The sequence below is a fragment of the Perissodus microlepis genome, chromosome 1 (genome assembly GCF_051167445.1).
Source record: "Perissodus microlepis isolate ML-2025 ecotype Zambia chromosome 1, ASM5116744v1, whole genome shotgun sequence".
NCBI lineage: Eukaryota > Metazoa > Chordata > Actinopteri > Cichliformes > Cichlidae > Perissodus > Perissodus microlepis.
The window spans coordinates 16,553,648-16,580,054 of NC_140461.1; the positions used below are offsets into that span (position 1 = coordinate 16,553,648).

Consider the following 26,407-nt stretch of genomic DNA (forward strand, 5'->3'; position numbering starts at 1 on the left):
AGTAAAAATAAAAGAATACAGACAAAAGAAACAGCTGAGTTTCAATCAAAATGAACAAATCAATCTGGTATTCAATACAAACCTGTAGTCCAATGTACTTTATCCTAAGAATTGCAAGAAAACTGGATATGTAGAGCACTACAATTTTGTGTAGGAACATTTTGCTGTTGTGTAATTAATTAAAAATATTGTCGTGGTGTGTTTGAGCAGAACACTAAATGACTGTAGTCTGTACCAAATGGTGGCCAAACTAAATGACCAACTGCCATCTCAACAGACAGCTCCATGGGTATTACATATTTACGTATCTATGTAGTAAGTATGTAGGGTCACTCTGTCCTGCTATCAAAAATGAATCATTGTCTACTTGTCTGTATGTGGAGCTAACAGGTTACGGCACTACAGCTGGGTTGCTTCTGCTTGGAGGATGTTTTTCAGATGTTACTGGGAGATCAATAGTGGCTATTCTTGTCTTGCTTATAATGACAGTTTGGGATTTTGTCCAAAGCATTAAAAAGGCATACGTACAAACATTATAATTTTTATCATTTAACTTTTGTGTTGCAAGAAAATAGAGAGCAATGCAATTACAGAGAAGCTATTTGTGACTAAAGTTTTTCTTTCTTTCCAAATTAGTCACCTTGACAACCGTGAAGCATGCTTTGTTATTTCCTTTGTCTGTGTCATGGTGCACATGTCTTTCTTAAGACACTTAAGTGATGCCACACGCACACACACAGTCGTCGCACGAGAGTTCAGTCCAACTATGTTAAATGCGTTTCCTCTGCGTAAACATTCATTGGCAAGAATTTGTTGGTTTTTTTTCTCTTGTTTTGCGTTCATCACTCACTCGGTTTGTAAATAGCTGTGCGCCTGGAGACAGCTACACAGCGCTCATTCTGCGCTTGGCTTTCCCCCGGACCCCTGCTACCCTGTTCACTTTAACCAGCTTCACGCGGTGTGCCGTTCTTGTAGAGCGAGCGCAGAGCACATCCCAGTCAGTCTTCACTTCTCCTCTCTCCCGTTCACTCCGGGATGGAGCTGTCCTCCTAGCACAGCAGAAGTGTACTTCAGCAGTTGGCAACTTGGTTTGACGTTAAGGAGAAGCTGAAGCAAGCGTCAGTTCTTCTTCTGACAAGATTTCTTTCAGCTCCGCGCATTAACTTGGCTGTCGCAAATCTGCAAAATGACAGCAACCGGACTACATCCACGCTTTGTGCTCCTGCTTTGCTTCATCTCCACCGCGGCGTGCAATACGTTTGCATTCACCGAGGAGCCTTCTGACAGAGGCGGGAAGGCGGACGGGTATTGTAGTCGGGTATTACGGGCTCAGAGCAATAGGAAAGAGGGCAACAGCGAGTTTCGGCTCCGGGTAGAAGGAGACCCGGAGAGCTATCACCCAGGGAGCACATACAGAGGTTGGTGTTAGCAATATACGCGTAGTACGCTGCTTTCCATTGTGCCTGTGCATTGCCTCTAAGCCACAGTCAGCAGACTATGCAAACTTAAGATAAGTTTCTGCACAATCTACTTTTGATGCGGGGCGAGCGTTAAGATGATTACGCACAATCGCAATAAGCAGACGTGTATTTTAACTACTAAAAGATTAACGACAGATCATTTTAAATCTGATTTGAACATCTGAGAGCAAATAGAGTGCCTCAAATAGTTTTGTATGATCAAAATTTTAAGAAGGCTTTTTCTGAGAAAGCTAAATCCCTCTATGAACTCTTGCGTGCTTTTGGTGTTGTGTTCCATACTTAACAAGTTTCTTGAAAGCCAGCCCCGGATTTTTCTCTCTCTCTCTTTTCCTAAAAGGAAAGTTTTTGGGTGCAGTAAATGGGCATGTGCCATCTGCTCTGTGATTTCTAGTCTTCTGTCCTTCTGGTTCCGACAATGTGTTGCGCTGCAGTTGGATCATTGCTGCCTGCTTTAATTCCAACTACTTTTTGTTTAGCAATCAAAATGACAACTGAATTATTTTAAATGTTTGAATGATTTAGCTTCAGTTTAAATCAGTATTTGTTAATGTCTAAAGACACCAATTAGGTTGCCGAGTACAGCAACTACAGTTTTCTGCAGTAACTCAACATTCTTTGATGTTGTGACTGATTGTAAAAATGGGCAGAAATCCCATCCTAAACATAATCTGGATAATTTGACAATTTGAGAAAGGCAATGTGCAAATTACATTAACTTTAGCTTGTCCTTTATATATTTGAGCTTAAAATATATAGTATTATTTATACATACAACAACACTACTCAAGCAGGTATTTTAACCCACTTTAATCAGGTGTTTGGAAGAAGGACTGTAGTTAAGCTGCTCCCTGTCAGGTGATGTTGTCTTCTAATATTTTTTTGTTTCCATGTAGTGACTGTGACTGCAGCCAGCCCCTCCTACTTCAGAGGGTTCACCCTTATTGCCCTGAAGGATGGTGCAGAAGGTGACAAAGACGAGGACTATGCTGGGAATTTTCAGGTATGGTAACAGCCAACACATATGGCTGTGTGTTATGGATTAGAAATTTCTCACTGATTTTTTCACTCACTTTTTTGTCTAACATGTTTATTTTTTAAATTGGGACACAGCAAATTCTAAATTAATACTAGCCAGCATATTTCGCCACGCCTGCACTCTTCATACCATCCTTCATCTAGCATAACAACTGTGCATGACATGAGTGGAGAGACAGATATTTTCCTTAGACAGCCCTCCTGTCTTCACATGTGTCAAAGTGTGATTATTCTCACCTCACCTCCTCTAAAAGGCTTGATATAGCATGTGAAAGGAGCCTACTCTCAGCACATCTTCCCTTGAGCTATGCTTTGCTTTGGCTTGGGAAGGTGTGTGTAGAGTTTCAGAAGCCATCTATTCAAAAGTAGGCATGTATGTAGGTACTGTACAACAAAGTAGATGAGAGGGTAATTAACCTTTTATACAAGAAGGTCCAGCTGGAGTACTGTAGGGAGGAGGAAGAGAACAGAGAGGGGCCAAGAGTGTGAAAGACAAAAAGAGAAGGCAAGGCAACTGGTGCTGCTATGCACATGTGATAATGGCCAAATAATTGTAATGCAGCGTGATCAGACAAGTGGTAGGGAAAAGACATGATAGTTAATGAAATTTCATGTGTATTTCTAATAATTTGTATGCAGTCTGTGTTACTTCATATTATACAAAGGAACTACACTATAAGGTGATAAAATGTATCCATCCATCCATTCTATTCTGCTTATCCTTATCAGGTTTGTGTGTGTGTGTGTGTGTGTGTGTGTTTGTGTGCAGTTAGGATGGCAGTTTAAAAAATGTCTAGGATTTAAAGGTTGCATAAGATGACACAAAGGATTTGGAAAGAACTCAGCAAGAAAATAACAGATTTTAGCTTCATAAATATTTCATAAAAATACTAGATTATAGTTAATAAGGCATATAATAAAGCCATTATATCACATTAATATACTATAATAATAAAGAAAAACCCATTTCAGTCTTAGTCAAAGCCAAATCCATATTCCTGCTGAGAACTTTTAACAGCATGTCTGGCTTTCTCCTGTTTAGCCTCCTGCAAGCGTGTTCATTCTAACTGTTTCTTACATAAAAACCTGCTATTTTACTAAACCTTTACGGTTCAAAGAGAGGTTCACACAGCAGTGCACAGGCTGCTCTGATCACAGTTACTGCCATGCTGTGGCACTCTTTGTGAACCTAAGCCTTGATTATGACAGGACATAAAGACAGGAACACGTTGTTTTTGTCCCGTCTGCACCTCACAACTCATTACCCAGCATCAACACCACCAAGGTTTTTTTTCTCTCGTATTTGTTGTTGCAGTTGATTTCATGACGTTTTTCTTTAATGCCAGCCTCGAGTGCGTCCCTCAGCTATATGGCGGAGTGTGGCTTGGAGTGACGGGGCGCTAAACGTCAGGAGTTAATATAGGAGAGACTGCATCATTTAAATGACACTCACATCGCTCAACACATAAATGGGTGCTGAGTGGACAGAGAATAATAGATAAAATGGATAGATGTTTGATCATTGCCTTTTAGATGTTCACTTTAGAAGTAAAAAGAGCAGATGTGTCAGTACTGTGACCTGCTTTTGATTGGACTCCTGCCGGGTTTTTTAGAAGTTTAAGGTCTCTTTCACGGCTGCAGATGATCACCTGTCTTTCCAAGCAGTCTGTGACAGAGCAGTAAAAATAAACTGCTGTCTAAAGAGATATGTCTCTATCATCACCTGCTCAGTCAGTCTTTCATACTTTACGTCTCTTATGTCAGAAACCTATATACACATACGCGCGCACAGACACACTATTGCTCCTTTGTGAAAGAGCTCTGGGTGGACCAGCCCCAAGGAATTGAAGGAAAAGAAAGAAAAAAAGGAAGCTGCAACAGAGGCTTTAGGCTTTATTTAACATACAGCTCATTTGAAATCTGCTGGTGTGCCCCATCTCAGCCGTCTTAGGACAGCTCCCGACTTGATGAAAAGCACTTTTATTGAGCTCTCTGGGGAGGTCAGCTGCCACTGTGTGTCTATGTGTGTTTTTTTGGCAAGAGTGTAAACCAGCAGGGAACGCTGGCGATGTCTGATGAGACATTACTTCTCAGCAGGGTGAGATAATAGGACAAGAAAAGGCAAATTGTCATGTGGCTGTGTGGCTATATGTGGGCTGGAATTGTCAGGATGTATTTTGAAATTTCTGTGGCGGATTGTTCCATTTGCAGCTACTTTTCTGCAGCCCCTATGTTATTTTAGATTGTTGCTGAATGATGTTTGGCTCTGACCAGGGCATAGCATAGAACCAAGCACTTTGTTTGACACAAAACTCTTGCATAAACTCAAAAAACGCAACTTGAGTCTTCCGGTGGAATGTCCCGTTTTGTTAGTTTTCCTAACAGCCATTGTCAAGCTATTGTCAGAAGATCTGAAAACGAGGGAGTAAAAAAAGGATCATAGGTTGTCTTGCAGCAAATTAGTCGCTTCTTTTTGCAGATGGTGTTCAATGCAGTCCCATGTGACTTCTCTGCTTTTAACATGTGGTGTAGTCCATTCAGGGCAGCCCAGAATGCCTGTTAGAAACCATGGGAACATGGAGGGGAGGGGGTGTGTAATCTTTCAGATCACGATCGGCTGCATACACATGGATGGCATGCACACACACAAAGCTCCCGGACTCCCCTTCTCACTCTCCGTCTAACTCTTAACACACTCTCTCACACACAATTTCAAAGGGAACTCATTCATAACGTGGCATGACAAAGGAAATTCTCTGCTGACAGCTTTATGGAGTGAGAAAGTTCCCTGCCTTTACTGCCCGGATGTCACTTCCTATCAAACAGATCCTTGGTCTCAGCGGTTGTGCTCTCTCATGCAGCCAACTCAACTAATTTTCTGTCCCACAGTTAAAATCATTCAGGTGCTTAATATCTCAGGTGTGGAGCTGAGTAAAGAGGGGAGCACGGATTTAGACTCTTCAGCCTAATTCAAGTCTGGGGACTTTTTTTTTAATGACCTGAAGACATCAGAAGCGAAAGCTAAAGTGACTGCATCCCGCCTGTGCCCCACGTCATGCAGTGCCTCTGCTTCGGCCAAGAAACTTCACCTGGTGTGCATAGCTTTTATGAGCTCGGTTGGCTTACCCACAGGGATGTTCACACTGTGCTTTGATGCCAGAAAAAATTCTAGAATCATGGTTGAGACTTGCAGTGGCCAACATTTGCCTGCTAGTCGTACAGCCAGGCGAGCCAACATGAGCTTGGCTGACATGATAGATAGTGACCCTCCTCTATTCAGGGAGGAGAAGCCCCCCCGGTGGTGGAGCCTTCAATAGCTTATTACTTTAACCAAAACTGCTGATTCGTTTCAACTGCCACAAGCATCTCTCCGCTCAGTAAAATAGATTGTTCTACTGCTTCTGTTTACCAGAAAATATATAAATATGCAGCACAGTCGGTAGGTTTGGCATCCTGATGCCACTTTATTATAAACAGCATACCTGCTCACAACACCTTCTATAAATAGCTCTTGCATAGTTTGTAGACACGATTTGTCCTGTTGTAAGAGAACAAAAATTGTTTAGGCACATCAGACATGTATATCAAGCCGTTAAGCTCCCACATTACCACCCTTGGGAGATAGCTTTGAGCATGTCTATGTTTTTTAAGTGTTCCTTTTCTCTTTAATCCAAACACGTCAGCCTTAGAGCATTTTTCCATGATATCTGTAGCTTTTCCTTAAATATCTTTTAATATCTTCTCTGTGGAAGAAGGTTTTGCTCCTTTTTTGTGTTTTGACGCTATCATGGAACCCACAAAGGCTATGTATCTATCTAAAAATGCAAAGTCCCCAAGATTAAAAACCTATTTTTAAGAGAGTCTTGGGCCAACATCTAGCACAGGTTTAAACCACGGACCCTCAACAACAGTAACCACTCAGCCAACATGCTGTTAAACTCATTACAGTAACTATTAAAGCTGGAAATGTGTTCTCTAATAACTAAAGCGTGTTTAAAGACCAGATAACTGATGGTGTAAGACTAACACGATTCACTGAATTGACTGATGTTTACAAAAAAAGTGTGTTTAATCTCAGTTCAGCTGTTAATTATGTTTGTGAGATCATGATACGACAAAATTTATCTTACCTGCAAGTGTTTCCAGTTCTTTTTCGGTCACATCTTGTCAATGCATTTATACTCATTACTGATCTCTTTGTGTGTTTGTGTGTCGATGCTTTACAGATAATTGATGAAGAGGAAACACAGTTTATGACCAACTGCCACCCTGCAGTGACAGAGAGCACTCCTCGCAGAAGGACCAGTATCCAGGTGTTTTGGACTGCACCCCCTAGTGGCTCCGGTTGTGTTTTTCTCAAGTATGTATACAGCAACGGCTGGTCAGCCTGCTTAGAAGAGTCAAGCCCTCAGCTCAAACAATGAAAACAATAGTCAAATTTAGTCTACATATACAGCATTCTGTCAAAAATACGGGTAATTGCAGGTTATCCTCCAGATGTATTACTCATGTGAAACTGATTCATGTAAGCTGAAGCTAGGCTGATCACGTTTAGGCTGCAAAGCAGAATTGGTCCCAACTGCAGTTTAAATATGTACCCGGAACAAGAAACTCACCGTTGAGGCAGGCAGACATAATGCTTCGTTATTGTATTGTCACAAGGAACTTTGCAATAATTAAAAAAATGCAGAGGAGCACCTTTATAAACAGCACAGTGTGTGCTTTCTCTCCTGTGTGTACACACTTACACTCACACCCCCACAACACCGCAACCATCGCAAACAGAATCCAAATCTGACACTCTGTAACTGTCTGTACTTACTGTGCTTTGCCTGATTTAATATAGCTTTATAAATATCTTCAGATATTTAAATAAGATATTTTTTTACCAACTGTCTTGCTCTCTCTTAATTTCAAGTCCACATCTAACGAATTAATATTTATACAAGTATACTAAGTGAAATTTAGCCTCAAGTCTCAAGTAAGTAGCTTTTCGATTTTATATAGATTATTTAGAACTAGGATTTTTAAAAGAGATTGATTTAGTGCAATGACTTTAGTTTAATTTTTTAACTAAATTCTTTCATTTGGCTTGATAAACGAAATATTACCTTCAGTAGTTTTATACCTGATATGCACCACTCATTTCTTGCTGTTGTAAGTGCTCTGGGCTTACTTGAACACAGAAGACTAGTCATGTTAAGCTGAGGACACATCATGACAGAAATCCATTTATTAATCCTGTACTTCACTGCGGGGAAATAATGAGAGTGCATGAAGTGGAAAGGCACTGAGGGTCTGTGCGGTTCACGAAGGCTTCTGATAAATGCATTATTTAACAGTTTGTATGCTCTTTCTCTGGTGTGTGATCTACATCTATCATTGTTTATTTACAAAGGAGTCATTAAAAATTGCTTTTGTTTTTGTTTTCATCCTCGCTATACGTTGTCATCCCAATTTTCAAAAGGCTGGTCACGTTCAACGATATATATGCTCTCCCAGTAGAGGCCAGGGAGATAATGGTTGAATTGTATTTGGTACTTAATAGATAAAGGAAACAGTGTGACAAAAGTGTGACAGAGTGCACAGCCTTGAAAGAGATACTTAAAAGTGCAGAGATGTCGCTGCACTATCAGCACATAGACAATGCGGAAAGGAGAGAGTAAGAAGCTTACTGTTCAGAACACATGTCTGTGAAAATCATAATTACAGGCTGGCAGTGGGTATTTGTCTCTGCTCTTCACCCTGACTGCAGTAATGATGACAAGGTTTTTGCATATGCCACTCTGCTCGAATGCAGCGACTGTCCTAGTACAGTCTTATTGATATAAAAAGTGAAACTATGTAAAAATTTTATGTGAAAGTCCCTGCACAAAAAACTTCTTAGAGGGAGATACATTGCTGTTCACTGGTGGTTATTATATTGCACAACTTCCAGTAAAACTTTTGTGCATAAACAGGCACAAACTGTATAATCACTGAACAGCAGAAAACAACATAACAATGTGAGATACCTTCCTATCTTAGATTAGCTTAGAGTAGACAAGTTTCATTACCAATGCAGGTATAGGGTAAATATTTGCTTTTCATTTTCTCCATATCAGGGAAGGTAGCTGCCTTTCAATAATGCTGTTGGTAAAATGTCATCTTTAAAAAAACAAACAAACAAGCAGACAAATAAAAAACATCTGGTCATGAACCTACAAGTGTGTGCACAAGTCTGTCTCATAGAAACTGACTCACATGTACCAGGAAATCGTGCTCCTCGTGAGTGGTTTGCTACAGTATAATTGATGGGCAGTTGCTGTCTTTTAGATGGAAAGTCTGAGCTTGGTGGTTTGGGTTTCTCAAAGGTTGATCCGTGATGATAGGGTTAGGCAAGGATGCTCATTTACCTCCTGAACTCAGAGCATTCATTTTAAAAATCTTACCATTTATTTTTAGCCTTCTCATAAGCTCAAATCAAAACCAAACTTTCCTTTGCTGGGTTTCTGTTGGGGTCTCACTCTTGTTTAACTAAAAATGATAGTATACAGAAGCGATGCATAGATATATAGGCCTTGCAGAGTGCTATGAGCCTGTTAGCAAATATAATGACCGTTATTAATGAAAGTGGCTGCTTAAAATAAGAAGCTGCTATATACGTGTTACAGTGTTCAAGAGAGAAATAATCATTTAATACGTTTTTTATTTATTTATTCCCTTGAGCTTAAGGGAATAATTGCTACTAGCCATCGTAATTCAAACCTAGTTAGACACCAAAAAGGTTTAAAAAAATGTCAGAATCTGAGAAAGAGTTGATTTTCTTCTTAGTCCTCTATTATTACTTTGGTGTATTATTATTCCTTGATTGGAAATAGAACATAAGAGACTACAAAGGGCTCGATAAATATAAAACTGTAAAAACCCATACCCATAAGTATCTAGTGACACAAAGTACTCTAGTCACAGTGGTATTATCAGACTGTAGTTCCACACAACCTGATTGGGTTCCACGGAAGCTATAACTAAATTCAGTCCATATGTTGCTGTCACCACTGAATTTGCTACTATCTTGTCTCTTTCCATTTGTTGGTGCGAGACGTTTTATTTGTAATTTCCCTCTGGCATGCTATATGGATAGTAGTGTGGTATGTTTTGATGAGCTGTCTGAGTATATCACTGATCTGGTGAATGTCACAACCACATGCAGCTGTCAGAGTGTGTTTAGCTCCATCAGTTAGATGACGCAACAGATAAAGGATGCTTTGAGAACACTGGAAGCAGTCCTACAGAAATTAAATGTAAATACATTTGTCTTGGAGTGGATTTATGTTTAGGCATCTTGTGAGTTCTTCTTGCAACTGAGAATATGGATCTTCATTAATTTCATGTTTTTGTTGTAGCAGGAGCTGGTTGTAGCCCTAAAACAGTAGTCTCTGCTGCCCCCCCCCTTTTTTTTTTTTTTTTACCTTTGCTTCTCTCTTTCTCACTGTCTTTCCTTTTTCTTTTTGTTAATCTCTCAGACTTACACCACCCAGAGACAGACACGCGTACACACACACACACATTCAAATAAGTGCACTTTTGTGGTGATTGGGATCGGCGGTGGTGTGGATCCAGCAAAGTAAGATAGAATTTAAATTGGATGTTAAATAAGCATTACTCGGCCTGATTGTCTAGCCAGTCCAGGAAAGTGGGTGAGCAGTGAGGCAGAGTTTGCTCGTCTGTCTCTTGGAGATATGTGGAATTGAGGTGAGATTGAATTAAAGTGTGAACAATTAGAGAAGTGCTGGTGGTGTCACTTACCTTGAATCAGTTCATCTGCGTTATATGAGAGGCTATTTTGGCAGTAAAATCATACCTTCTTTCAAATACCATTTTAATCTTACATCAAGCAGGGATGTGAGGGAAGTGAGTACTCTCATGTGTAATATGATCTTATTGTCAGAGGTTCCCAAATTGTCTAACTTCTCAGTATTTGCCAAATTTTTAAATTAGCAAACAGAATATTTTGATTAGAAATAAAAAAAGAAAGTACAAACTCAGTGCAACAAGAGTTAAGGGACCTGTGATCGCTGACACAAGCTAGAAGACCTCATCGGAACAGAATCACAGACATGATTTCTAATGAACCTAACTAATGGAAACGAGAAAGGACAGGGGGAAAGATCAATGGCTAACTAAATAAAGGTTTTGGAAAACATTTCCAGCAATAATCTGGAGATATAGATTGAACCACTGTAACATTATTTGAAGCTGCAGGATGTCCTCAAAGACGTGCTTCAGAGTTAGTAAAAAGGTAATCAGTGGAAATTTAGGTTTCTGTGACAACCTGGACAATGTGAAGGAGACTGCATCCAGTCAGCCCTGTGGATTATGTCCAAGAAAAAAAAATCCTTTTTCTCTTCTCTTGTTCTCTTCAGCACAGCACTGAAAGATTGGTGGAATTTGGTCAGGATTACTACTGTGAATGCATAGCCCTGATGGCTGGATGAAAGCGCTAAGCCAGTGTGGGTTTGTGGATGCAAGAGTGTTGAGGACACAACATTTATAGAGAGCACAATGCATGTCTGTGGATATAACAAAACACTGGCTGACAAGATGCCTCCCAGCCCCTAGAAGCCTGGCAAAAGAGGAATATCCCAGCATGATAACAATATGAAGCTTCTTCTTATTCTTTTGGCTGCTTCCTTTAGGGGTTGCCACAGCTGGTTGCCTGCCTCCATCTCCCCCTATCCCTTCTGTCACACAAACACACTTCATGTCCTCCTTCACTACAACCATGGATATTTTCTTTGGTCTTCCTTTTTTTCTTCTGCCTAGAAGCTTCATCTTCAACAACCTTTGCCAGTATATTCACTATCCTTACACATATCTCTACCAAACCGTCTCAGCCTTGCCTCTAACTTTTTCTCCAAACATTTCAACCTGAGCTGTTCCTCTGATTTCGATTTCTGATTTCCCTGCCACCTCCAGTTCTGCTTCATGGCTTTCTGTTACTACCACCATCTCCAAACATCATCACATCATCGCAGGTGTCAGTATAATCACGTAAATCTTCACTTTCACTCTTGCTGCTATCCTTTGGTCACAAATTACCCCTGATACTCATTCCCACCTACTCCACCCTGCCTGCAATGCTTTAGTTCACATCTCTTGTCCACTGTCTGTTGCTTAGGATGGTTGATCCCATCTACCTTCAGTACCTCTACTCCTTGCAGCTTCATGGTTATATCTTTCTCCCTCTCATTCACACAAATTCTGTCTTGCATCTACTGACTTTCATCCCACTTGTACCCAACTCCAGGCGCTCTAGATGCCTCCTGCTCTTTACTCTAACTATAGATCACAGTGTCATCTGAGAATACCATAGTTCAGCAGTCCTCAACCCCCGGGCCTCGGACCGGTACCGGTCCGTGAGTCGTTTGGTACGCGAGAGTTGAGGCTCAGGTGTGAAATGTATGGTTTTCAGGGTTTTTATCGGTTTTCAGCGTTATTTTGTTATCGTTTTTTATCGTTAACTCTGTTTTCCTGGGTCTTTTCACGTGTGTTATGAATAAATCTTCTTTTTTCGGTACCAGTACTAGTTTTATTTTGTTGTATTTATCCGCGACACCTTAAAGGCCGGTCCGTGAAAATATTGTCGGGCATAAACCGGTCCGTGGCGCAAAAAAGGTTGGGGACCGCTGCCATAGTTCATTGCTGCTTGACCACACCTGTCAGCTTGTCCATTACCACTGCAAACAAGAAGGGGCCTAGAGCAGATCCCTGATGTAATCTATCCCCATCTTTAATTTATCTGACGCTCCAACCACTCCTACCTTGCTGTTTTCATATATGTCTGGCACCACCCTTGTATACTTGCTTGCTGATCCTGACTTCCTCATTCAGTACTATATAGAGTTCCTCTCTTGACACCCTATTATACAGGGAGTGCAGAATTATTAGGCAAATGAGTATTTTGTCCACATCATCCTCTTCATGCATGTTGTCTTACTCCAAGCTGTATAGGCTCGAAAGCCTACTACCAATTAAGCATATTAGGTGATGTGCATCTCTGTAATGAGAAGGGGTGTGGTCTAATGACATCAACACCCTATATCAGGTGTGCATAATTATTAGGCAACTTCCTTTCCTTTGGCAAAATGGGTCAAAAGAAGGACTTGACAGGCTCAGAAAAGTCAAAAATAGTGAGATATCTTGCAGAGGGATGCAGCAGTCTCAAAATTGCAAAGCTTCTGAAGCGTGATCATCGAACAATCAAGCGTTTCATTCAAAATAGTCAACAGGGTCGCAAGAAGCGTGTGGAAAAACCAAGGCGCAAAATAACTGCCCATGAACTGAGAAAAGTCAAGCGTGCAGCTGCCAAGATGCCACTTGCCACCAGTTTGGCCATATTTCAGAGCTGCAACATCACTGGAGTGCCCAAAAGCACAAGGTGTGCAATACTCAGAGACATGGCCAAGGTGAGAAAGGCTGAAAGACGACCACCGCTGAACAAGACACACAAGCTGAAACGTCAAGACTGGGCCAAGAAATATCTCAAGACTGGTTTTTCTAAGGTTTTATGGACTGATGAAATGAGAGTGAGTCTTGATGGGCCAGATGGATGGGCCCGTGGCTGGATTGGTAAAGGGCAGAGAGCTCCAGTCCGACTCAGACGCCAGCAAGGTGGAGGTGGAGTACTGGTTTGGGCTGGTATCATCAAAGATGAGCTTGTGGGGCCTTTTCGGGTTGAGGATGGAGTCAAGCTCAACTCCCAGTCCTACTGCCAGTTTCTGGAAGACACCTTCTTCAAGCAGTGGTACAGGAAGAAGTCTGCATCCTTCAAGAAAAACATGATTTTCATGCAGGACAATGCTCCATCACACGCGTCCAAGTACTCCACAGCGTGGGTGGCAAGAAAGGGTATAAAAGAAGAAAAACTAATGACATGGCCACCTTGTTCACCTGATCTGAACCCCATTGAGAACCTGTGGTCCATCATCAAATGTGAGATTTACAAGGAGGGAAAACAGTACACCTCTCTGAACAGTGTCTGGGAGGCTGTGGTTGCTGCTGCACGCAATGTTGATGGTGAACAGATCAAAACACTGACAGAATCCATGGATGGCAGGCTTTTGAGTGTCCTTGCAAAGAAAGGTGGCTATATTGGTCGCTGATTTGTTTTTGTTTTGTTTTTGAATGTCAGAAATGTATATTTGTGAATGTGGAGATGTTATATTGGTTTCACTGGTAAAAATAAATAATTGAAATGGGTATATATTTGTTTTTTGTTAAGTTGCCTAATAATTATGCACAGTAATAGTCACCTGCACACACAGATATCCCCCTAAAATAGCTAAAACTAAAAACAAACTAAAAACTACTTCCAAAAACATTCAGCTTTGATATTAATGAGTTTTTTGGGTTCATTGAGAACATGGTTGTTGTTCAATAATAAAATCATTCCTCAAAAATACAACTTGCCTAATAATTCTGCACTCCCTGTATGCTTTCTCTAGATCCACAAAAGCACCATGTAGGTCTTTCTTACCTTCTCTATTCTTCTCCATCAACACTCTGCTCTTTTTTGACATAAACCCATACTCCTGCTCACTGATCATCACCTCTCTTTTTAATCAAGCTCCAATAACTCTTTCCCGTATCTTCATGGTATGGCTCATCAGCTTTATTCCTCTGTAGTTAAAATAGCTCCACACATCACCCTTGTTCTTGAAAACGAGCAAAGTCCTTTCAGTTTTTCAGGCATCCTCTCACTCTCCAAGAGACCAATTTCCCCAAATTGCAAAGGAATGAATTTTGCCCCATTTTGCTCCATCAAAGAAAACAATGGCAGTTGTGATTTTGATATAGTGGATCTAAACTGTTTTCATTTATACAAGTGTAAGTAGCTTACTGTAAAACTTGCAATAATGTAATTACTGTATAATATTGAAACATTTGGCATTTAGATGATAGAAGCATACAGTAATGTCAGTTGCATATTGTATACAGTGGCAGGCAGAAGTGTGGGTGTGACCAGAATAAAGGACCCACGCACACAGCCTTACACATTGACAGGTGTTTTAGTTCCAACTGTTCCTGACATGTTTTGCTTGTGCAGCTTTCCAGCTGCCTTCTCCGGCTTCTCACATCGCACAGCTCCAGTCAGGTCCCTGTAACCTACTGAAATAGGGAAGGCATGACCAGGTGATGAAGAACAGCTGTATGGGTCATCCTCTCCTGACACCACACCCTGAACCAACTGCTCCACCCCTCCCCTGCAGCTGAGCCACAAACCACACCCCACTGCCCAACTCAGGCTTGGGACCCATCCGGCCTAGCCTAGCCCTGGCCGAGGAGTTCCTCTCTGCGTGGTCGAGGGAGGCAGCTGGGCAGCCACAAACACCGACTCCAAGGAGGAGGCTCCGGGGCGCTTCACCCCCACATTTCAAAATGGTGCTCTATGAGTCAAGTACGGTCGGGCCTTCCACACTGGGACCTTCCTCCCAGTTTTCTTTCTTTAGGTCCAACACCACCCGTGGCTTCCTGCTGAACAGTATCTCAAAGGGAGAGAAGGTCTGAGGCACCTCACACACTGCAAACAACAGAGTGTCTAACCAGCGATCCCAATTGCGTTCATACTTGTGAATGAACTTAGAATCATGGATAAGTCTTATTCAGCCACTCCACCAAATTGTCAGTCTGAAGGTGGTAGATGTGGGTCAGAACAGATTTAATACCCAGTAATTCATACAGTTATTTCAGCATGCATAAACGATGTGCCCTCGTCAGTCAGTATCTCTTTTGGGATGCAGACTTGAGAGATGACCTGAAACAGAGCCTGCACCACAGTCTTTGCAGAAATGGTGCACAGAGGCACTGCTTTGGGATACTGCGTTGCAAAGTCCAACAGGACTAATGCAAAGCGATATCCACGTGCACTCGGGAGAAATGTGCCAATGAGGTCCATGCCAATGCGCTATAATTGGGGCCTCAATTAAAGGTTACAGGTGCCGAGGCAGAATGCCCGGCTGGTTAACCAGCTGACACTCCGGGCAGGATGTCCACCAGGATGAACAGGCGACTAAATCTACCCATTTACACTCCAGAGTTTTATTATATCCCATATAACGTCTCCCCCCCCATTCTGTAGAGGGGCACCATTGCGAGCAGCGGCAGTGTCCACGAGGACCAGAGCTACTTGACTTCACTGTCGAACACCTTGTCCGGCGCTCAGACTGTTCCTGCAGCTGTGGCTTCCAGCTGGGCCACTATCCAGGCTAGCGACTCAACTGGCAGGGCTGGTCGTGGTTCTGCCATGCCACGGCTCAGGTTTCAGCACCACTGTGACAGAAATAAAGGACCCACACACACAGCCTTACACGTTGTCAGGTGTTTTAGGTCTAACTGATCCTGACACACTTTGCTGCAGCTTTTCAGCTGCCTTCTCCGGCTTCACACACCACACAGCTCCATTCAGGTCCTGGCAATCTACTTAGGAAAGGCATAACCAGGTAATGAAGAACAGCTGTGGGGGTCAGCCTACCCTCACACCACACCCTGAACCCACTGCTTCACCCCTCCCGTGCAGCTGAGCCACAAACCACACCCTGCCACAATAGGCTTTATGTCAGCGAGATTAGATGGCGTACAGCATGTGGAATCATCTAATTGCGTGATGTGAAAAATGAGAATTTTCTGCCTAATTGACATTTCACGTGGTGGAGAACAGTAGCCTGTTGGAAGCCTTAATTCAAAAGTATTTCAACTACAGTCAGGCTTCTATGGCTCACCACCTCTTGAAATAAAAGACTGGATCTGCTCAGTGGCACTGTTCATAATATGTTGAAAAGCTAAATGGGGGGATCCCAAAATTCACCATGTTTTGTTAACATTAAGGAGCAGATACACTTTTTTTTAAATCAATAACAGCTGTAAGCCTTCCAGACACTGAAGTGGGTTTTTTGTTTGTTTGGTTTTTTTTGGCAGGTAGTTAAAATGGGTGGAATTGGTGGAAAGGTATTTTTTGTTACTTGCAAACGGTCTTATCCTTCAAACTATATAGAGATAACTGGATATCATAAAAATACATGTGTTAAAGTCCCAGCATTTATCAAATTCTCGATCTTCCACCTAATCTGCAGGATTACCTGCATTGAACATCTTGGTTTTAAATGGATATTCACAGTGATCATCTCTTTGTTTCTCCAGTTTTGTAGAAAACTAATATTTGGCTATTTAACAATATAAATATGGATTTTGGAATTTATTGTATATTGCTGTTATCCACTGATATAGACTTTGCATTTCCATTGAAGTGGTCATTCATGCTTTTTTAAATTTATGTGAGAGGTGCATGTGGACATATCAGCAGTGAGATGTGCAGCTCTGTGTAAAAACACAATAAATATATAAGATTTCACACCCTGTAGGCTAATGCACATTTCCTGTTGTTTTTGGGATTAGCTCAGCTCAATAGAGGATGCTGCTGCTCAGCGTAGCATAGCATCCAAAATGTCCAGCTGGAAGGGGCCCACCTGGATCAGATGTTACCCCTGGACTTGCATCCAGTATCTCATTGTTGGGGTTTATCCCCGTGGAAACCTTCCTGCAACCATGGCTGGTGTAAATGGCTGGTGTTTGTGAGGAAGTTAGGTCCCCGGTGGCTTGTTTTCTGTTGTTGCTTCTCAAGTCTGTTGGCATCTGAAAAGGTCTCTTTGTGGCTAATTTACATGTCAAGGCCCCTCATAGACATATGCTTCTTCACTACTGAATGAAATAAGCCTCTGAAACAGCTCAATCTAGAAAAACCTCCCCATTGCAGACCTCACATTTGGTGGGCATTACTTTTGGCCTGTCATTCATTCTTTATTGACATAGTGCATAGCCAGCTGTACTGTACCAGGCATTTTGGTGAACTACCTTAGGAACTTTTGTCGAACTTTAACCTTTATTACTGAGGCACACTTTTTTGTTTATTGTAGTTTAATGCATTAAATAACTTGAAAAACATTCTTTCAATTTCCTGAGTTCTAATATCTGCTTTCAGGAAGATACTGAAAAACAGAAATAGGTCTATGAATAACTCTACAGCTATTTGCTCTGCCATGACAAACAGCCCAGACTAGTATTGTTATTAAAAAATACATAAATAAATAACATTTCCTCATTTTTTCCTGTCTTGGTATTTTCTTTTTGTAATTTGCACTCTTACTTTTTCCTCACTTTACACTTGCACGTTGTGTTCCCCTCAACAAACTTTGCTTCTCACAGTTCCCCTCTTTTCTTGTTAATCTATTTAGGGCTAGCATTGTGCAGAAAAGGATAATCTATTTCCAGGATGAAGGCTTACTCACCAAGAAACTGTGTGAGAAAGGTAGGTTCCTTATAACGTTTTGGATAAAAAGTATTACTATCAAAATGATGCTTTATTTTTGCTCCCCATTGACAACCTTTTATTTTTTTCTATCCTTTTACTCAATTTTTTCGTTCGCAATTTTTACATTTCACTTTGTCATGCACTGATGCGAATGATTGTGAGTAGGACGCCCCGGGGGTTGCATGGCGATGGATGCCACACTGAGTGGCGAATCAAAAGAACAGTGCTGCACACCTTTTCTCCGTGTTCTTCCTTTTGGCTCACCGCTTTCTTAACCATCACTCTTTTATATGACAGGCACCCATCTCTTCTGCTCCTTATACTAATCAGTAATCTTACTCTGTGTGATCTTTTGTTTTTTTCTCCCATCACTTCTGTACAGAATCCCTGTATGGAGATACTACTGATAAACCATTGCTTGACTGTTGTGCCTGTGGAACGGCAAAGTACAGAGTCACCTTCTATGGGAACTGGTCAGAGAAGATTCACCCCAAAGACTATCCCCGTAAGCACAATTTTTCAGTTCTTCATGTCATCTCATGTCTTATACATACTGCATGAATTAAGGAATTGTCACTAAAGAAACTAAACCTGTAGTAACGTGATTTTGCTAACACGCATTGTGGGCATAGCCATAATTTTAATTTAAATTCGCATTGATTCTTCTGTGGTTATAAATTCTTACTATGAACATTTAATTCTGCTTTGATAACATCAAACGTAAAACCACAGTGCCTTCTTACAAAACAGGTGTTTGTCTTCTGATTTGTTGAAAGACTGTTCTAAAATAATGGATTGGAACTAAGAGTCACATAAAAGGTTGGATATCAGTGGGAAAATAGACTGTATGAAAAAATTATGTAGGGACGTAGGACATAGCCAGTTCTGGCTACCTACTACCTTGAGCACCATGAAGGCAACTGTCGTTGTGATTTGATGCCAAATAAATTAAACAGAATTCATCCGAATTGCTAATAAACTACTAGGATTTAATTAAACAAAAGTGAAGTAAGAAAGAAATTGTTATGGAGGATTGAACAACATGCAGAAAGCATTCTGGAAGTTTGAGAATTGTAACACTGGAGTAGGGATTGACTTCTTTTTGGTGCCTGCCTCAGTAGGCAGTTTTTGGTACTTCTGCAAACCACCAAAATATACACAATTTAGTGCTTGTTGTGGTTTACCCGGGGAAAAGATGGCTGCATGATTCACTGTGACAGTGGTTGTTCAACTGTCGAGCAACCAGATGACCAGGGTAAAAAAATATGGAATGAATCTAAGGCTACGTCCACACGTACCCGGGTATTTTTGAAAACGCCGATTTTTCTATGCGTTTGCACCTTTCGCCCACACATAAACTGCGTTTTTGGTCACTGAAAATGGATATTTTTAAAAACTCCGTTTTTGCATTTACGTGTGGACGAGAAAAACGGAGAAAACGCAGCGTCAAAGGTGTGCGCCTTTTTTGACGTCACACTGTGCGCCACGTTATTGTTTCGGTGAAATGAATTTCTACAATACTGTTACTGTTAATTGTACTCTCTGCAGTGCTTAAATGCTTACATATACACACACAGTTACTGTCCCTCCACACATACGACTCGGTTCTGCTTCTATGCCCCAGCTTTGTTTACTTTTTCCCACCGAGGCTTCTAGACTTCTGATTGGCCAACATTTCTGCACGGTTAGGAATATATCGCCACCTGTTGCTTTGGCATGTTCCTAGCAGCGTTTTCCTTCATTTCTGCCTTTACGTGTGGACGGGATTATTTTTTAAAACGAAAACGGAAAATCTCCGTTTTCAAAAATACCCGTGTACGTGTGGACGTAGCCTAAGTTGAATAGGAGTTGTGTATAGGAAAAGGATAAACAAGAATTTGTTGATACTCTTATTGGGAAAAATGTGTTTCCCTGACCAGTTAGTGAGTGGTTGCAAGTGGTTGCTTCCAAAGTTTGCATAGAAGATCAGTGTTGGGTAAGTTACTTTAAATTAGTAACTTAGTTACATTACTAGTTACTTCTATCAAAAGTAACTCAGTTACTTCAAGTTACTCATTACTTTCAGAGTAACTAGTTACTAGGGAAAGTAACTTTGGTTTTACTCAGAATTCTCTTGTTAATGTGTTGCTTCCGTAACTGGATACCCAGCAAGATTGCCAGTCTTCTAGCTTGCTTACTTGCCACAAGTGCACTGTGCCACCTACCAATAGAAAGGAAAAAATAATGTGCACATTTCCACGAGAGAAATCCCACGCCTGATTCTATCCTAGCCTGCTTTTTACATCCAACACAAAAACTGCAGTCGTGGTGCTTTCGATTGTACTCAGAACTCGGAAATTCTGCCTTCTGAATAGGAAGATGTAGGTAACACCAGACTGAAGATGAGCTGCATACAGAGCTGGACTGGGACAAAAAAATCGTCCCGGGCATTTTGACTAGGAAAAATCATAAAGCCTTTGAATGAAAATAAACACTGTTGTGACAGTGATGTACACTGTTCTGATGGTATATATGTATCAATCTATCAATTGTTTGTTGCAAGACTCAGATAATTATTTTTTTTTAAAAGTGAGACATTTTAAATGAGAATAAGAAAGTATTTCCTTGTGCCCCCCTTTCCCTTTTAATGCCCTACATGGACCCCTGGCAACACTTTGCTAGACCCACCCCTGCACAGTTACCAGCTGTCAGCTACTTAGTAAAGGATCCTGGTGTTATTTGTCTCTCAGAAACAGTTCATAACTTCCCTTCAACTCATTCATGTCACCTAAAAGGTAAACCTTTTTCTCCATCACCTGTTCAGCTCTGATGATTCAGTAAGGACATCTCCTGGTTTCATCTTCATGTTTCCCTCTCATCACATAACCAAACCGATATCATGACCAGCAGGTTTACAGCTGTGGCTCCAGCAAACATCAGCTGATACTAGAAAGTAATATTAAATAAATTCTAACAACAGCTGATCAAGCTTAAAAGTGCTGCTGTTGTTTAGCGCGACATCCGCTGGTTTCCTCTTTCTGGCGCAAAGTGGGCGATAAATAAACAAGAGAGAAAAGCCGATCAGCTGATCATTGATCAGTTTCATGATTGAAGTAGAAACAGGAGAGGGAGGGGGAGAGGATGAGAGAAGAAGAGGCAGCTGTGCAGCGTAAACACAGAATAACTCCAGCTTTGTGTCTTTTTCATTGTAGGGACAAACTGTGTTCCTTTTCACCTCAATATGAAACGCATGATATTTTCTCTGAATACGAGACGATTCTGTTTTTTACGGGACGGTTGGCAACTCTAATAATTAACCTTATGAACAAAATAAAGTTCAACATCAGTAACATAGCACCCACCCAGCTGTATAGAAACTCCGTCATGCTAGCTAGCACGCAGTACGAAAAAGTCAGCATAACGAAAATAAACTCCACCTAAACTTGGTTTATATCTGACCCAGATGGACTGCAGGTTATAACTTCTTACCTGAAGTTCAGTTCACCTGACACTCTCGGACCAGCGGCTGCTTCGGGTCTCTCCTCTTGCCTCCCTTTTCCTTCATCCACCTGCTGGCTTCCACCACTTGCTAATGTTATTGAATCTGTGGAAGCTCCACGATAGCCACCACACGAAGTAACGAATAACGAGCCTATCTAAATCCCAGTAACGAGTAACGCGTTCCCGGTTTTGGCATAATAACTAGTTACCGTGCTCGTTACCACAATAATAACGTAGTTACTGTAACGCGTTACTTAATAACGCGTTAGTCCCAACACTGTAGAAGATGCACATTGCCTGTAAACAGTTGCCAACTTGATTTAAATGCTTTCTAGCTTTTAATGTAGGACATGCCAAAAACGATGTGAAAACCACTGCATACCCCTTAATGGCAACATTAAGGGGTTGCCTGGTCATTTGGCTGTATAACAAACACACTACAAAAAATGTTCAGGAATGGTTTGTGTAAGATAATGAAGCATTTAAGATAAAACTTAAATAACTAGCCCAAATAAACACCCTAAACTTATAAAGAATAGCTAACTCACTCTCACATTTTACCAAAACAGCAACTCTACAGTGTGGATGATTTAGCTCTGTGGTTTAGGCGCTGGTTATAGGCCTGAGTAATGATGTGAGTATTGAGCTATTTTACTGTGGTTGGGTGCACTGCATATAACCTTGAGACTCACAATCAGGATGTGAATGGACTTTAAGATTACACTGGCTCTCTTGTCTAAATCAGGCTCTTGCCATTCAGATCAATATGCCGATTAGAGTGGAATAAGATAAACCCTGAGATCGAAAAGCGAGCTAATTCACTGTTTTATAGGAGTAGCTATATGAGAGTGACTGTCACACAAATTTATGAAGACACACACAAACACACACACATACACGCACACACCTCACAGATAGATCAATTGTTAAAAGGATAGGGCAAGCTGTGTGGCTTCTATTTCTTTTCCTTGCTACAGATTGATTCGTCCTTGCACAAAGTTATTTCCTTGGTAAGTAGTTGAAATATCTCTGCACATATTGTACTACACAATATTATTCAATGACTACACCACAGAAAGAATATATAGTATGATTTTGCTCTTCTGTAGTACAAATAAATTTTTTGCTACTCGAGATCTGCTTTTGAGCCACATTTCACTCTCCTATTCTTAACTATGTTTCCTTTAACTGCAGAAGCCTGCTGTTCTGACCAAATTTCAGTGTAAAACAGGCCAACAGGAGATTTTTTTTAACTACGTGACATGATAACCTTGACAGTTCTATTTTCTTTTTCCCCCTTTGTCCCCATTATATGTCATACAGACAAGTGCGGCTATTTAGTTCAAGTGATGGCAGTTCCCTTGGACACAGAGCGTAGACACCTGCCCTAGAAAGATTGATAGAATTAATATATAAGATATTAAGATAAAAGAATAAAAAAGAACAGCATTCCTCCATCAAACTTAAACAAAATATATTAAACAATTATGTCTTTCAATTTTTATCTTGTTTGTCTTCTTTTCCCTTGGACTAAATATTAATTTGCTTTGTAAGATTTCACAAGCCTGTGCATTCACAGCGACCAAAAATTGTTTCTTTTTACATTAGATAAAGTAAAGTTTAAACTCTAAGCTCTATCAAAGTTTTTCAACACCACAACTACACTGTCCTAAATTCATCTTCTATGAATCCAAACATCCAGACTAATTTAACTGCCTTATAGTATGTCCCAGATAAATATACGACTTGCCACTTGACTGCTATTGAACTATTTTCCATCATATGTGGGTGAGAATATCATGTTTTAAATGAACAAAAACTTTACAAAAACCTCTGGCATTAACTCATTTTTTTGCAGCATTGTATTTTCATTTGCAATTTAACTTAAAATAATAATAATAATAAAATATATATATATATATATATATATATATATATATATATAGTAAGGCTTTTAGTCACAAGCTCATGGTACTTTATAGGTTTGACCAGGGGTATACAAACATTATTATACTTTCTGGTTGGTAGAGCAGAGTGTCCTTTCAATACCGGTTCATAATAAGATCCTAGTAGGCAAGGTGATAATAAGATAGGATGGGGGGATAATATAAGAATGTGAAAACATGAAACACCAAGAGCTTGAGTTAGATTATTGTGATCCCACAGTAAGATAGTAAGGACCAAAAATGACCTGTAGTCATCACAAGGAGCCTATCGATCCTAGATAAACTACAGTATTCTATATATTGTTATGCTTTACATAATAGTGGAGGTTGAGGTGTGATGTCTACTGCTGCATTCTTGGTTTGATTGCCGGTGTGGGATCAGTAATGGAATGATGCAGAGGGCATTTTAGGAAAAAGGGTGAGATGGCCAAAAACTTATTTTTACTCAATGATCATCTCTCATATGGACTATTGTTTGACGTCCTGGTCACTTGCTTGTCCAACAACACTTAAAACTATTGAAAACATTTATAAATGAAGTTTAAAACTACTTGACAAAAAACCGACTTCCCACCACCACTGTCATGTGTTAAAAAAACATAAATTACTGAACTTCAATAACTTAGTGAAACTTAAAAGAGTGTGTTTAATATATAAAGTCTTACACTCCCTTGCTCCACCACCACTAAAGCAGTTCATTAAGCATAAAGAAAGCTCAGACAGGACCACTCGAGCTACAATCCGAGGAGACTTGTTTATACCCCACAGACGGACAGCATTTGGGCAGAACGTCCTCTCTGTTAAGGGTGGCCATCTGTGGAACAGTCTTCCTCAACCCATTAGAGAATGCTCTACACTCAATTTTTTTAAGGCAAAGGTTAAAAACTGGTTATGGACAAATCAAGTGTGTGATCATGTATGAGTTGTATAGTTTTAATGTTCTATTTGGGAACAGAATGGTGTGTATGTGTAAGTTTGGTGATGGAGTTTTTATTATGAATGAATGATGAATTTTTATGAATTATTATGTCTATTTTTTTATGTTTAAGGACAACAGATGGAAATTAGCCTTTGGCTATAATCTGGCATGTTTACATTCATGTAATTTTTTTTTTTTACATTTATGTTCATTAACATGCACTGTCCTAAATAAATAAAAAAAAAAAAAATTAAAATACGTTTTATTGTTTGGCTTTACAGGTCGTGCCAATCATTGGTCAGCAATAATTGGTGCCTCCCACTCTAAGAACTATGTCCTGTGGGAATATGGGGGCTTTGCCAGTGAAGGTGTCAAACAAGTGGCTGAGCTGGGTTCACCAGTTAAAATGGAGGAGGAGATCAGGCAGAAGGTAAGATACTCCAGTTGAGATGACTGTATTATACATGTGGTAAAAAGCATTTAAATTTGTATTAATAAGATATGCAGTCGGGATATTTACCAAGTAAATGGGTCGATTGTGGCTCAAGAGTTGGGTGTTCGTCTTGTAATCGGAAGGTTGCCGGTTCAAGCCCCGGCTCAGACAGTCTCGGTCATTGTGTCCTTGGGCAAGACACTTCACCTACCTCCTACTGGTGTTGGCCAGAGGGGCCGATGGCGCAATATGGCAGCCTCGCTTCTGTCAGTCTGCCCCAGGGCAGCTGTGGCTACAACTGTAGCTTGCCTTCACCAGTGTATGAATGTGAGAGTGAATGAATAGCGTTATTGTAAAGTCCTTTGAGGGGTCCCGAAAAACGCTATATAAATGCAATCCATTATTATAAGTAAATGAACTTATTTCTAAGAATGTTTTTCCTTGACGAAAACTGGTAAAAAAAAAAAAAGGGGGGGGGGAAAGGAAAAATGAATTGTGCAACACCACAGGAACCTTAGGGGATGTTCCAGGGTATGCACACCTGAGTGCGGTATACAATGAATTGCTTTGACATTGTTGTCCAGATCATTTAGTGCTTTCAGGCATCTTTGCTATTCTTATCCTGCCTCTACTACCACATTTAACCAGTACACAGCATCAGGAGCAGTACCGCTGCTGGGAACCGGTTTAGACGTTAGAAGATTAGAAGATATTTTCCCAGGTGTTTCATGAAATTTGGACCAATTATACCTCTAAAAAGTGCAGCCGCACCAGTTAATCTTTGATCACAACATGGGGTTTGAGACAACTCGGGAAGTGCTTTGAAGACAAAAGGAGGAACCTGTTGTTTTTCATCAAGACAGTTAATTAGTAGCTGATTTCAGTTAGGTTGGACTATGTCTCTCTATGTGTATCCGAAGGATGTTTCTTTTATTTTAACTTTATAACTGTCTTTTACAGCATCTGGTTTTCTTTCGAATGAAGTCTGAACTTTTTATACAGTCTTTGTACTTGTCATGTTCTTCCTGCTTCCTTGGACTATAATCTCTGGTACTTCCACAAATAGCATGTTATATCTTTATTTTTTTCCTTCCTCCGCGTTGCTGTCTCTCTGTCTCAAAATTACCCATGCAGGCGTCTCACCAGGCATATGGTCCCGTTGAGCGCTTCCTGCTAGCTAATTTTGAAGACCTGGTGTTGCAGCAGATAATGAGGGCATAGTTTGAGCAAGGGGGTCTCCATGTCATTTCTACCTTCCCACAGCTATTGCAACACAGTCTATTATTCTTTTCTCTCTGCCTGGATCATTAGACAAGTTTCTTCCAAGGTTAGAGGTGAAAGTGAAATTGGGTTTGGATTTGACTGACAAATATTGAACGTTTTCTAGAAAACACAAATTTGATTTAATTTAAACTGGCTTTCCTCGTATTATGTCTGGAGAACATGAAACAGAAATTCTTCACAAATGTAATCAAACTGTGAAAGAGAACCCCCTTTTCTTTAGATGATTTACATTGCTGGACTGGACGCTATATTTTTTTCAGCGAACAATAATATGTGGCAGAGCACGCAAAAACCTGGCGAACAACATTTAAATTTTTTTTTTTTGCTTTGTAATGTTTCTTTAGGTTTTGAAACTTAAAGATTAACATTTGCAAATGTAAATGATTAAACTTCTGATTTAAAAAAACAAAACAAAGCAAAAAAGCCCCCCTCCAACAGACTTAGAAGAATCCAGTGATAAATCACAATCCACGCTGCATTATT

At 40.5% G+C, this 26,407-nt stretch overlaps 1 protein-coding gene across 1 annotated transcript in view; it reads left to right on the top strand.

Moving 5' to 3' along the window:
- The first annotated feature begins 751 nt into the window (after window positions 1-751).
- The window catches only part of spon1a (spondin 1a), a 58,911-nt gene continuing 33,255 nt past the window's right edge, over window positions 752-26,407 (top strand). Inside the window, exons 1-6 of the mRNA XM_084932250.1 lie at window positions 752-1,418; window positions 2,375-2,481; window positions 6,743-6,876; window positions 17,786-17,859; window positions 18,245-18,367; window positions 24,489-24,637. Of these exons, the coding sequence (XP_084788376.1) occupies window positions 1,187-1,418; window positions 2,375-2,481; window positions 6,743-6,876; window positions 17,786-17,859; window positions 18,245-18,367; window positions 24,489-24,637 (819 nt within the window). The 5' untranslated portion in view covers window positions 752-1,186. The remainder of the gene's footprint in view (window positions 1,419-2,374; window positions 2,482-6,742; window positions 6,877-17,785; window positions 17,860-18,244; window positions 18,368-24,488; window positions 24,638-26,407) is intronic.